Source organism: Battus philenor, unplaced genomic scaffold (assembly GCF_028537555.1).
Source record: "Battus philenor isolate CCGP_79_NKW_IND1 unplaced genomic scaffold, ilBatPhil1.0.hap1 SCAF_3, whole genome shotgun sequence".
Taxonomy (NCBI): Eukaryota; Metazoa; Arthropoda; class Insecta; order Lepidoptera; family Papilionidae; genus Battus; species Battus philenor.
The window spans coordinates 7,545,954-7,561,322 of NW_027181693.1; the positions used below are offsets into that span (position 1 = coordinate 7,545,954).

A 15,369-nucleotide genomic window follows, 5' to 3' on the forward strand; every position below is an offset into this window, starting at 1 on the left:
TTAATTCGTCTTGAAATACGGATGTAGAAAATGTTTATAAAGACGAATAATGTGTAAAAAGTGAATCATACTCTTTAATAATTCACTTAAACTCGTGTACTAGGTGTGAAAGTCATTGTATCTTTTTCTTAATTTGCCCTCTTAGATATTTCTGGGATCTTTTCATTAAATTTTCTTTGATAAGAAGACGAGACTATAAATGGCAAAGATTAATCTTGATCAATTATATAACACCGGGAATTAATTTGATCTCCAAGTTTAACGATTGTTTGAATGAGGGAAGCTCGTTTAAATTAACGTTAGTGGTCTTTATAAGGAACACGGCAGCAGTTTGTTCATGTCTTCTTTAATTACAGTTCCTTATGCGGAACATAAGTGAGAGCATGCCTCAGTGCCGGTGTTCCGAAACTATTTGCGCTAGTAAATCCGGTCGGTAGCGCAGTACTTACTATCTGAGAGCGCAACATGCATACCCATGTAAATTTCCAGCGAGGCCGACCCCTCGTTAATTTGGATCTTGTCATGAGGCACATCCCTTTCTTAGTAACGCGCTACCCGCTGCGCCGCGATGGCTTCCACCGGGTAACGGCGACGCGGCTCCTCGAAATTGCCTCACTATATCTTCGTATTTGCTATCGATCTGCTCGCATTCCGAATAAATATTCTCTAGGTTCTCTGTAGTATGGCTACAAATACTTGTTTATCATGCCATTAAATAAACGAAGCGAAAAAATCTTTCACTTGTAACGAAACAAGTGAAATAAATTTATTAACACATATTTTAAATTATAATTTTAATAGATATTGTTTTTTGATGTTTTACTTTCTTAATTGAGCTTTAAGGAAAGGCAAAGTTTTGCAGTGGACGTCCTACGGCTAAAATGATAATGACTAATTGAGTTAACTTATTAATATTTATTCTTTATTTCAAAATAAATTAGGACTTTTAAAGTTATTTAAGTATTCTTGTGTCGTATCCCTCACTACTGAGGATCATGATCACTACTTTTGATCACTGGAAGAGTTGATGTACGGCGACCGTGACGCCGCATGGGGCTGGTCAGATAAGATCTGTACCACATCAGATACCGCAGTAGCCAGAGCGATACACACTGCCGAAAACAGGCACAGATGAAAAAACATAGTACACTCCAAACACACAGATATAAAAAAAATAGATATGCGTTAACTTTAATTAATGTAGTTATAAAATACATAAACTAACGCCACAAGGAAAAGATAATTACAAAAAGTAGCTTTTTTGGATTTTCTTTGAAAATGTTTTTCATTATATACCATAAAGGTAATAAAAATTTTAGAGATGCTTTAATTTACTTATGAATTGTTCAAAAATTATAACTTTAACGATAAAATAATTAAATAAAATCGCAGCCACTCACTGTCGTATTCTGAAAAAGAAATGTCTTTTGCTCGTGAGGCAAGTACAAACGTTGAACAAGGTTTTCTCTCTCTGATTTTCTACTTAACGCTGGACTCAATTCGCTAGCACAATCTAAATATGAATTCTTTCAGGTGTAACTAGTTAATACGAGCAAATCGGAAAAGTTTTAATTGTTATGTACTGATACCAAAAGTATCTGGAGTGAAGCCAATTGGTTTATTTTGATTTAACATTTTTTCAATCATCGAAATACATTTATTATTGATACGTGTACGAAAAGACAATATTTAGACTACAATCTTATTTGTTATGATTATTTACTAAATAGAAACAGAAAATCCATCGCGAAAGATTTATCGCAACTATTATTTTAATGGTGTATTTTATTATAAATTCTTCTGTTTACGTAATTGAGTTATTCGACCGTTCTTTTTTAAAATAATGTAAAGGACTACGAAGAGATTAGTAATTAAATAGGTATTTTAAATAGTTTAGCCATGTATAAATGGAGTATGCCTTATATTCCAATGAAACGCTCCAACACCAAATAGTCAGTGTCAAGACTTCTTAATAAACTGTACATTGGTCGCCGTAGTAGTTTCAGTTCATAGACGTCTACCACATGGCATAGGCCTCCCCTCAGAAATGTCTATATAGAGATATGCTATAATCTTCACACTTGGCAGGAGGATTGGCATTAATATACACATGTTATAAAAACGCTTTATTTTGAAGAAGTTAGTATGATTTCAATTTAGTCAATTGTTTACAAATATACGTGTAAAAATAGATTAAAAAAGACTTAATCACATTAAACTGACAACTCTCACTTTAAAATGTTAAATTTAGTAAAAAGTCCAAGCGAAAACTGCAGCAATTTAAATACTGTTTTAAATTTTTTCATTGGTGTTAAAACTATTGTGACACAAAACAGTGGAGACTAAAAATGGGTCGTGAATCCGTTTGTCCTCTCACAAAAGGAGAGAAATATTTTGTCGTTGTTATATTATTATTTCGATGATGATATTATGCCAACATTCGATAAATAATAAATGTTATCATATCAGGCATGGCATCTGGTAAAAATTGATAATTAACAATCATTCTAATGAAACTTGGTTTCAACTCAGTGTCATTATTATTATTAATACTACTACTTATTATTAATACTACTACTTAATCCCAGGCTTTTACAGAGTACCAGAGGACCTAACATCCTTGATTTAATTACCCACACCGCGTCTACCGTAACAGCTGCCATACGAGAACATTTCGACTCCAACGGCCATCGGTGGTACTAGCGATGTGGCTCGCCCAATGTTATTTCAGACGAGCAATTTTTCAAGCTTCATCCATGACCTTGACCCATTCCAAGCAATTAGTATCACGCTTAATAAAAAATATATTAAGCTTTAAAATAGATTGTCAATAGCACTCTTTCACCGATTAATTATCATAGAACATGTTGAAAATTTCACCATCATCATCAATTCAGTTAAAAATCCACTAATTTTTTTTTGTTTATATGGTCCCCGCTATTGGGGACCTCTCGTTCCCCTATCTCGTGTGGGACAGGGACTTTTTATTTCTAATAATTTATTCAAATAATTTTTTATTATTATCATTCCCCTCTTTCATGTATCATATTATCTGTCGTACTGTTTCTTTCGTTCTACAATTTTCCCAGTCCTTCTCTTTCATTCCATTAGCCATACATCCATCCTCAACCACTACATTCTAGATTTCCTAAATCGAAAAAAAAAGGCCACTATTACACATAAGTCTTACGTGGTCTTAACTGCGCTTTATGTGTATGTCCAGTTCACTTCTACTTTAACTTGCTAATCCACTTGGCAATCACGAGCGAATAGCCCTATCCAATGGCTTCATGAGTGACTGAACTTGCAATAAGGCTTAAAGTGACCACTTTTAAATTCAGTAAGTCCTCACAGGTAATACACATTTATCGTAGACCTTCGTCTTAAAAAAAGTTTATTCACCTCACGATATAAGTAGAGATTAGATACACAAGGACATGTCGTAACGTTGTATGTTGTCATTGATTTCCTGGAAAAATATAGGTTCTTTTACAAAGTGCGCATTTGTTGGTTAGTCGATGTTACAAAGATTGGTATTACTAATTACGCTTTATTTCGTCAGTGTTTGTGTTCATTAAATGTGAACTTAATATAACCGTGTTTATTGGATCTTTTTAAGTGTCAAATATACTTGCATTGTTAATTTTAACGATTTAAACTTGAAATTTAATGTATTGTAAGAACTCAGTGGCAACCCTAAATCTTGTATTCCTTGGCAAAGTGTATTTATAAATCACTAACCTCTTAGTATCCATTTGCTGTAGACAGATAAAAAGATGATGTATTAATTTCTTAAGCATTTACGACAGTAGTTATAGATTATCATGCATAAGAACATTTTGAATTCAAGCAGTAGACATAATGTGACATAAATCAATAAAATAAATATGCAACTTTATGATGACATTGTTATAAACGAGGTAAAATATCACGAAATATATTTTATGTATTAAAAATTATATGAAATAGACATTTTTATAAACCTTGGAGGTTTATAAAAATTTAACCAATTAACTAAATTAAGTAATGGATTGGAGTAGTAATGAGTTGTTATATAAACACGCAGCAATATTTTTGAAATATTTTAACACAAAACCTATTCAGAAATCTCAGTGTCTGTAAATAATCTTTTGCGCTAATGGTATTTATTTAGCTGAAACGATTTTCCTTTAGAGGATTCCTCCATATTTTTAAAATATTGCCTTATATGAAAGAACCGCAAGAGGATCAGTTCGGTTTTATTTCTCAAATGCAAAAGCGAAATGATTATTTACCATGTCTTTCAGGCGATTTCAATAAGAAGCCGGTTTTCTGTTTGAAAATGTACCCGGCTATTAAAAACCGCTTCATTAATATATCATTTATTAAATGTGAAATAACATTATACGAATGCTAGAGTTTGTTTACGTAGGAACAAGAAATATTATATTAAGAATCATTACCGCAAACCAACACCTGACCGAAACTGCTGTACCTTGCGTTTCCGTAAGCTGTACATAAAATACGTTCTATAATATGCCAGTTGTGGCACAAATAACCAGTAATACTAAAGTAGATCTGGTAAAGAATTTTTATTCTTTTTTCCTTTTTATTATTCATCATTTTAGTTCACAGTTCATCGTCTTTATTGCACCTGCAGGACGTTCACTGTTTTACATAAGCCTCCTCCATAAATTTTAAATAGAAACGGTTGAAAGGGGGCCTGCGACCATCTTATTTCGAAGGGCAAAACAAGGTCCTCTGTTCACTTTGAGGATAGACGTCGTTCACTGTGTTTGCTGGACCGTGCACTCCATTTTAGAATTCTTTAAAGCACCAGTGGCTATCGGACCTTTTTATAGTTATTTAAAGTTATCTGGTTAATAATCTGGGATAAAATTACTATCTATGTGCGGTAAATTACTATCTACGGACATATCCCCCTTAGATATGTTTGGAGGAGGCCTATACCTTGCAGTGGGCGTCTAAAGGCTAAAACGGCAATTTTACTAATAACTCAATAAATAATAACCGGTAAAAAATTTTGAATAGACACGCTTATTCACTACGCATTTATTTTCAGACTAATATCGATCTACCTCGAGATGAAACAAAATGGCGGAAACCTGAGATGTCAGTCGACAGTAGTAGGCAGAACTTCAATGAAACATTTGGATTATCTTGAGAGTAATATAGTACTTTCAAATATTTGTTTTTGATGTATGTAAGAGAAATGAATGTCTAAATTGAAATATGAATATGATATAAAATTTTTAAACTCTATACTTTATTTAATTAGATAAAAATAACAAATAGCTTTATTAACAAATCAAAAAAATCGTAGGTACCTCTTTTTTTGAGGATGAGGCTGGTGCTGGTGCTGGTAGCCGAGCAGAACTGTAACCGCTACGCCGACTAGGTCCCGATCAGGGCGGGGTCGAAGAGCGACGAGCTTAACATAGCTATTTAGGCAGACCAACGACATTGTGAATATCGCAGGACGTCGCTCGATGAGGGTACAGCAAAAGCGGTCATGGCGGTCTTTGAAAGACCTATTTAACAGTGGGCGTCTGAAAAAAAGAAATAACGACTGCGCTACGCTTATAATGGCATATATAGCAGTGTACTTTTAACTGTACAATATAGATATTAATAGCAAATTAAACATTAATACACGTCCAGATCAGTTAAGAGTTATAAACTTATTACATGACATTTTCATTGCTTTGACTACGCCTTTAATAGTTCATTCGAAGTAAGTTCATATTCTCAAATAAATTATAATATCTATTAAAAGTTATTAACACCAAAAGGATAACATTTTTAATTTTTTCCTTCCCTGTTTCAGATAAAATTATGTATTACATATAAAATTATATTTCTAAATTCTGTTACAAAGATGTTTTAACTATCGCCATATCAATACGGATACAGTGTTTTCGAGATAATCCATTTGATAAAGATTACATTTTTTATTATTTCAGCCTGTGCGTTTTAGATAAGACGACACGTCATTACTATAAACCATCTTTGGACTTATAACTTAGAGTACCGTTTTCGTCACACTCCACATTCTTGTACAATAAAGATAATATTAATAATAGACCTAAAAGGTTAAATGTTGTAAGCATAAAACTATTGCACAAACTCACTCAATGTGGTAAGAGCAAGTTTGATAAATTGATTGACTTTATAGAAAAATATTTCTATTCATATTATATTACATTCATAAATTTAAAATAATTTTTACATTACGATGTTGAGTTGATAGAGTTTTCATAGAAAAATATAGAGCTGTAGAAAAAATAATATCTCGGTTTATTTATTGTCAATATCATTTACATAAAACTGTTAGAACATTTATTGTTAACAAAAATACTGAAATTATTCTTTAAATGAAATTGTTGTACGTTACTTTTGAACTCGTAGATTTAATGATCTGCTTTAACCAGTACGTCGATTATATCATCATCATAGTAGCAGCTACAGGATAACAATAGCTGAACATAGCCTCTTCCGTGAATTTCGAATAGGATCGGTTGAAAGCGGACTGCATGGAGCGTCTTCCGAAGACCTTAACGTAACATAAAGTAGTCTATCCAACTTCAGGGTACATCCTACGCTGCACTTGTCGATCCGTGGTCTCAACTACACAACCTCGAGGCCCTAGCGACCAACTGTTCTGCGCGCTGATCTACCTGCTGCTACTTCAGCTTGCCAATTTGCCGAGCTTAGTCTACAGATCTCCTTGTATAGAAATTTCGAACATAACCTTCTCCATGGATCGTTAAGAGGCAAACTTGCTTATGACGCCCGAAGTGTCTTAAGTCATTATAGGTAACTACACATTAGCCGGATATGTGCCTTAAAGCGCTGAGGGATATTGGACTAGTAGATGTTTTGTAGTTTCACAAACGCTGCCCAGGCGTCTATTTATTATTATTTTAACACAAATAAGAACAGTACATTGCTATCACATATCTATGTCAGTTTGATTTATCTGTAGCATTTTACAATATGCCTATTTTGCAATAAATTGATCTCTACAGTTCACAGCAGCTTATAAATTCTAGTATCGATAACGTGTTCAACGTAATGTGCGGTCCTAATAAATATTTTAATAATGACTTACTCGTCTCTATGTGATAATCAAATAGAATATTATATCATTACATTTATATAATACTTAGATTACATGAAAACTTGTGAATAATAATATGGTATACATTAGGTCTACAAGATCTATACCGTGAGCTCATTGTGTGGAAACCAAACAATAACATTAATTAACAAGCTTGATCGTACCTCGGAATAACTATGATACATGAACGTTTAACACCTCAGTATTACGCATGACCGTGAGTGTTACAAAGCACTTGCAACGTCGGGAACATAGGAATAAAACTAAGCCGCTATTTAATTCGTAATTTTTTTTATAATTTTGTAGTTTAGTTAGCAATACCAACTAAATAGAGTCTACTTTCTTTAATGAGATCAGTTTTACTAAATATCTGTGTTTGTTGTATTTTCAATTTCGTCTTATGACATAATTATTATAAAACCATGGAGCAAATTAACTATAACGTCACTGCTATGAATACCAACAACGCACAGTATGTGCGAACATGGAAGTACCTGGATTGAACGTCAATATATGGTCAACGCTAACAACGATGAGACAACAATGTACGCCTGGCAACGTATAACGCATTCTGACACGAGATATTCAGTCGGATTCGGACATCGGAACTTGCAGAGGCTGTGTAACGGTATTCCAATTCCATAAATCTGAATCACTTTTTTCCAGAGTAAAGAGGTGATTCAAACTTGAATGTTACACAAGAATTACACAGTAAATCTTAAAGAAAATATATCTGACTTTTTTAAATATATAACACAATAAAATAATTAATATATCTTTATTGATGGGCAACAGTTATGTAAAAGAAATATGTAATGTTATCATATTCATTCAATGATTTCGACAATGTCTAATTTCTCATTGACGAGTGTATTGCGGTATGCGATGGACGTCTCCACCTCGCGAGTTATTAGAGCCTGATGACTCAACAACACAATCAGTAAAAAACGATAGTCACGCTATACTGTGAATTGCCATTCACTGAAGAAGAAAAAAACTCTTGTTTTGTTCTGTAACAATAGGTAAGAATTTTTTTTATTTAACCATTAGATAAATATTTATATTATTATATTTAGAATACAAAATTATCTATTCATTATATTGTTGTCATACGAATTTTCTTGAATACATATTTCAGTTATTTACAATATAAATTGTGAAACTTTAATCGGTCAATCACGATATCAGAGGCTAAAATAATGTCACAATCTTTTCCATCGCACTGTTATCCCATTGGTATTGGTCGTTTAATAATTAATAATCTTCATTGATAATGTGAATTACATGATAATAATACCTGGTTTCAATTTCTACAGAAATGTGCTTAATACATATCAGTACAAAGTATTCGTTCTTCGAAGCATATACATGAATAAAAAATTTCAATCCTAAAAGTCGTTTAAAAAAGTATGTTAATAATTTAAATAAAGAAATAAGAATCATTGTAGTTTATTTCGTATATTTTTCGTAAATTTATATAATGAAAACGTAAAATAATAATAATTTTGTATAAAACCAGCTGAGCACAATCACTGCAGGATTGAATTATATTTAATGTAATAATAATATTAAGATTTAATTATTACATATTATCACATTAACGTGTTTTTCAATTTGTGCTCGATAGATTTAAAAATGATACAACCCATTGTCGTGAAAATTGGAAAAATTATTAGGTTATTCCCCGGGAATAATTTGAAAACATTTTTTAATCAGTTTTGGGAAAACTGCCTTATGGTTCAGATTTTTAATTAGATACAAATGTGCACGTAAGGTACCATTTCAGAAAAAAATATTGCAACTAATTCTGTTAGCTATGCCCGTGAGCTATCAATAAATAGCACTTAGAGAGTATATTATTGAGAATATATGGAGTAGAAAAGAATAAAAGTGAAGACATAATTTGAACACAATTGTAATCTATTGCAGGACTATAATTGAATAGTTTTGAAAGTATCGAATTTCATTTAGCTTTATTAAACTAATTATAACATAAGTCTAAGCAAACTTTTCATAAGTGGTCTGTGGGTTATGTTTTAATAATAAAATCGATACAGATATTTGAAAACAATTTTGCTTAACAGTAATATTTAAGATTCCTTTGACCTGTATTGACTAGTTATGTGAATATACGGCACGTTTGAATATATATTAGTTACTTAAAGCAATAAACATGTATCTGAACAGCGTCAGAATTCAACATAATTTAAGATAATTAATCTTCGTTATGGTTTTGACTTAATCTGAATTGAAGTTTATATTATAACTTCGAATATCAAAGGAACTAAATAAACAAAATGAGAATTATTCTTCACGCCTGAAATTTTCGTATTTATATTTTATTGTTTGAAATTATTACATTTCATATAGATATTGCCATCAAATTTTACTTTGAATGCTCAAAACTGCACAAGAATTAAAAACTGTAGTCAGTATGCGATAGTTGGTTTTTTTATAGTTCACGATAGGCGATTTATGTAAAGTTATGAAATAAGAGTAATTGTCAAAAATTAAACAAAAACTTAATTAAATCTTCTTATTGATATCAAGTAAATTACTGATTAACGTTTAACGTGATATTTCTGCGGATATTTTCGTACCTGAAGATACTATTGTTTCTGAGTCACTCGGAATTTTCTCGCGTGTTTTATAGCCTATGTCATACCGTGGACTGCAAATAAAATTCACGAAATTATTTATTTGGCATTAATTTTCGGTATTCCTATCGTCTGCTCATTCCATAATTCAAAATTTACATACAAATCCACTCAATCAGTTTAAGCGGTATCAAAGTCACGGAAAGTTTTAAAAACATATCGTCGTCGTTATTTCAGCTGTAGAATGTCAAGCGATTCCAATAGTAAAAAAACTGAAAACTAGAATTTATTTACAAAATATAATGAACTGATCAATATAAAAAGAGTAATCATGTCTTGTTTATAACTGCTATCATGACCACTACTTTATCTCTAATACTCACTTTAAAAACTGTGTCAAGAGAATCTATAAAAATATTGACACGCTACACGTTTGTTTACGTACTTTGTTATTGTGTTAGGCAATTTTAACATAAATAGTAAGAAAATTAAATCTTATTTAACCGTTACAAACATATTGATAGATCTAAATAACGCTAAGTAAAATGCAACCACGCATATTTTACATAATAATCATAAAGTTTCCACAATAATTACAGTTGCAAAAACATCGGAAAGTTTTTTTATTCCTTCCTCGGGATATCAAGTAATTTGAAACCGGTCGGAGTAATTGCCGATACTGTTAATATGAGCGCAACCTTACGGTTACAGATACGGATATGTGACCGATGCAAGAAGTTGTGACGCTTACTCTCCGCGGCTTTCTTTTTTAATGCAACTTATAATCAAAACAAATACACTATAAAAACATTTACTTCTAATTAAAACAACTTAGTTATCATGCAATCATTATTTACAGTTTTTCAAAAGAAATTTTTAATTAAGGAAAAATAATGATATTGTCTTTTAAAATAAGAACATAGCGTAAAAACAAAATGTCAAAGAGAAATTCATTGGCGATTGCTAGTAGAGTAGAGAAAAGAACAAAACTGATCCCACCAGATGGAGGTTGGGGTTGGATGGTTATTGCTGGAACGGCGCTTACAAACGTAAGTATAATTTTAATAAAATGTACTACTCTGTAATATATATGAACCAAACGAACGAAATTCATTTAAAGTAATATTTATGACTTTGTAAATTTTATAGTCTTTTAAGTAATTCAAAAACTCGTTTTCAGATTTTTAATCAGTCTATGCTGTCACTATTTAGTTTATTATATGGAGATGCATTGGAAGCTATGGGCCACAAAACGAAAGGCGCTGCAGTGGTACTAAGCACTATGTTATTTGTTACGAATTTCGGTGGTCCCATTGCGGGAGTAATAGTAAAATTAACGTCGACTAGATTTGTAGCTGTGCTGGGAGCGTGCAGCTGTACTTTGGGTATTTTCCTAAGCGGATTTTCAACTAATATATGGCATTTAGTAATTACTTACGGTATTTTATTAGGTAAGATTAATTAAAATAACAAATGTTTAGGTACATTATTCGAAATTATTTTGATAAATATTGATATATTCAGATTGGTTTCAGGTTTAGGACTTGGCTTCATACAAAATTCTTCATTTGTTGCAATCAATAGCTATTTCAAATTGAAGAAGGGGAGAGCAGTAGGCTTAGCCAATGTTGGTACTGGCGTTGGGCAAACACTAATGCCGCATGTTGTCAGATATCTTTTAGAAAATTACGGTTTCCGAGGAGCGTGTATTCTTTTAGGTTCCTTAAGTTTACACGGGGTACGTTACTACCTGCAATTTATATCTACTATTCATATTAAATACCAACGAAATTTAAAACAATATGATAACATTATCATTGTAGATTGGAGGAACTTTATTATTGCAACCGGTGGAATGGCATATGAAAAAAGTTGAAGAAGATGTTGTTATTGATGAAAAAATACATCTTTTGGAAGATAAGCACAAAAGTATAGTTATTGACAAAGACCATAAAATAAACGGAAAACCTATATATAAAAACGGTAGTGGGATATTAAGTAACGTAAACAACGGAAAGGAGTTAAATACAAATTATAACACAAACTTCCAAGAGAATCCGAAATCCACCCAGGATTTGAATGGTAATATACTACATATTTTATAGGATTATTAGGAATACTCGTGTATTTTATTTAAATATAGATTAAAAATAATTTAAAATCCTTACTTTACTGTCTATGAATGTAATGGGCGAACAATAGTTTCGTCCGCTCTCCTCATTTGCTTTTAAGTGTCTCGTTTGTCTAGCGGCTTGTTAAGGTTATCAACAGTTTGCACTTTGTCTCCGAATCTAGAATAGCTTCATTAGTATCATCTAGGAGTTTTCGGGTCGATGAAATGTATGATTTATCTATTAGTATTTAAGATTTATGGTGCTGCTTAGGACAATATATCAAATATAGCAGTATCACTGAGTTTTATGCATAAAATAGTCTAACAACCTGGTGAAGACTTATCGTCAATTCATCACTAGCATCCGATTTGCTATTTTTTAGTCTCTGTGATCGAAAATTAATATAGTTGTGGACTACAGGCTTCGGTATAGTTAAATGATAGTCGGCGTCAACGAAAGAATAGCACCTGGTAGTTGTGCAAGCATTATTGCAAACATTTCATTATCAATATCAGTATTCCAGTCGTAGGAATGCTAGATAGAGGCCTTCCCCATAATTTTCTTATAGGAAAGGTAGGAATTGATCTTCATCCCTCGGCTATCTATGACCTTAACAAGGACGTCTGCCTTCTTCGTGGGGGGACGACCTATGCTGGACTTACCAGTTATTTGCTTCCACTCTAAAAACAAAGTGCCAGTGGCTGTCTATTTTGCATACTATAAGGCTCGCTAGATGAAGATTTCCAGTGCATGGCTCTGTCCACGGTTCGTTTAGCGACTTTGAGCTAGCCAATAAGACCAGAGGCAAGAGACCTCGTTTAAGTACCCTCAATCGTTGGTATTATAAAATTAAGAATACGCCAAATGCAGTGTGTAAAAAAAGATATATTCTCACATTCTAGACAATTGATGAATTTTATTTATTATATATTAAATAAAAGATTATGTCATCATAATCGATTTAAAAATGTTCACGAAAACTCGATTCTAAAATGACAAAATTAATCACGTGGTTTGCAAGGTGTTAAGGGGATTATCCACAATTATCGATAATTTCTGAAATTTTATCAAACATTTACAACTTTCCGTGTTATTAATGTATTTATTACACTTTGACATGTAGTAAAATTTAGCTCGGTAATTGTATGAAACTAATTATCATAACCGTCATTATATCAGCTGAAGGACATCCACCACTGGACATATCCAGCGGTGGGTGTTCTACATCTGATATAGACCTATGGCTCTACCACAAAGATTTTCAAAAAGACTCGATGGAAACGGCCCTCATCTAGCATTTTTCGACGACCTTGATAAGGTTATAAGTCCATCTTGTCGATGGGCGTTCTAAGCTGCGCTTGCCGACCTATCTTCTCTATTACAGCACTTTAAAGCTTCAGCGGTTGTTCTACATGAAATGAGCGCTGTTCACTGCCACTTTAAGCTACCAATGATATTATGCTAAATTAAAATTAATTTCAGGAGAAAAAATTGAAAATGAAGTTAAACAAAATAAGAACTTCTTTAGAAAAATATACGAGTTATTTGATATGTCTTTGCTGCTGAGCCCTCGGTTTATAAATATCATCATTGGCACTGCGCTAACAGTCACATCAATTCAAAACTTCAGCTTGATTTATCCCTTCTTTTTACAGGTATGCATATTTTATTACTCTTTAATATCTACTTTCTACGTAGGTTGACCGTTCCTATTTTCACTTAAAATTAACGAAAAGTAAATCACTATTCCTTTGTACTTAAAACATAAACAAGTTTTAACGATTTACTTTCCTTTTAACAGAAAGCAGCGTCCTTGGATAAACAACAAACAGCAAACTGTATGTCCGCAGTAGCATTTGCCGACATCGTTGGCAGATTGACATTACCTGCATTCCAAGACAAGTACAAAATAAAAGCAAGAATGATGCTTATTATGACGAGCATTTGGCTTATTATCGTTAGACAAGGTATGTGGTACAGAAAATTATTTATCATTTTGTTAAATTCCTTTATATTGCGTCTCATTGAAGTAATTAGTAGTTTTATAGATATGCAACTTGTTATTCTGAATCGCGTATAAAGTTAATGTTGAAAATTATTATTTTAATCAGATTTAAAATAAAGTAAGCAATTTATAATAAAGAACATATTCTCTCGAGGATAAACTACGGTACGGTACCAAGCGTTCGTACAAAAATCAAAAATAAAAATGTTTCCAAAAACCCACAAACAATTCTTATTATCATTTTACATTCGATGAACCTTAATTTTTTGTACATAATAAGGACACATTATGACAATATTTAATTAGTAATTTTTCTTTACAGTGATGGCGTACCAATCAGACTTAAAAGTCTTAATCGTTATGTCCTGTTTATACGGCTTCGGTAGAAGTATGGTGATTGTAGCGCGAAATATTGCAATTTCTGAAAACTGTAAAATGGAACAAGTACCTGCTGCAGTCGGGCTAGGAATGCTAAGTATGGGCATTATAGTTCCTCCTGCAGGATATTTTCTCGGATGGATCCGAGATTACACAGAGAGTTACATTGCGTGCATATCTGCTCAAAATATTCTATTAGTAATTTTCCTGATAATGTGGGTTCCTGATATGATACTTATTTGGATGCAAGAAAAGAGAACAAAACAGAAAAGTATAGATGAAGTAGAATTATCGTAGTAGAGAAATTTCATTAAGCCGTAATTTAATTGCGTAGTGAGAAGTGAGAAATTGTATTTAGTGCCTATAGTAATATATTTTAATAGGCGTGTAGTTTTAATGGTGACAATTAATCTTTATTAATTAATTGCCTCGGCTGTGATGTTATTATGCGTTAAAGGAGGACTTTTAGTTACTTTCAATTATAATCAAGCATTTATATCATTGAGACTGAAGGTAGCAATAAGAATGTCCAGAGATAATGAAATTATACAATTAAAAATATACATTTTTGTGTAAACAAATAACACAAATTAAATAAATACGTTACTTTTAATTGAATTTTATTACCATTTTTTTATACTGTACGATATTGTTTTCGCTTGATCAAAAACAGAAAAGAACGCAAATTCTTCAACATGTGAAAAATAAGGTAAATTAATCTTTACGTAGTATTAAAGTTTCTGTTTGCACAGGGTTGATGCTATAACTAAATTTAAGTATGCAATACACCAGTGGACTAAAAAAAATTGTCTGAATAAAATTTTCATTTACTCTTTATGTATACTCGTCGTACTAAATATAGAGAGACTAACTACTTGTCACGAAATATATTTATATATATATATATATATATATATATATATATATATGTGTGTGTGTGTGTATATATATATATATATAGCGAGAGAGAGAGAGAAAGAGAATGTAGAAATACATTATTAAAAGTTTACTAAGATACTCGTATAGTTTCAAATACCGCTTCGAAATAAATGGTATCTTTAAATACTAAAGCTCAGGGATACCTTGCAAAAATCTCATGTTTAATGCAATAACCGGCAGCCTGGAATCGCACGCACCGGGGGCGCCGTCTCCGGC

The 15,369-nt window shown here is 32.1% G+C and overlaps 1 protein-coding gene across 1 annotated transcript; it reads left to right on the forward strand.

The window, feature by feature from the left end:
• The first annotated feature begins 8,011 nt into the window (after positions 1-8,011).
• On the forward strand, positions 8,012-14,739 carry LOC137926930 (monocarboxylate transporter 12-B-like). The gene is made up of 8 exons (XM_068770673.1): positions 8,012-8,142; positions 10,577-10,766; positions 10,898-11,168; positions 11,253-11,455; positions 11,541-11,799; positions 13,314-13,486; positions 13,633-13,798; positions 14,159-14,739. The coding sequence occupies exons 2-8, from the start codon at positions 10,653-10,655 to the stop codon at positions 14,509-14,511; spliced, it is 1,539 nt and encodes a 512-aa protein (XP_068626774.1). The 5' UTR covers positions 8,012-8,142; positions 10,577-10,652; the 3' UTR covers positions 14,512-14,739.
• Positions 14,740-15,369: the final 630 nt, after the last annotated feature.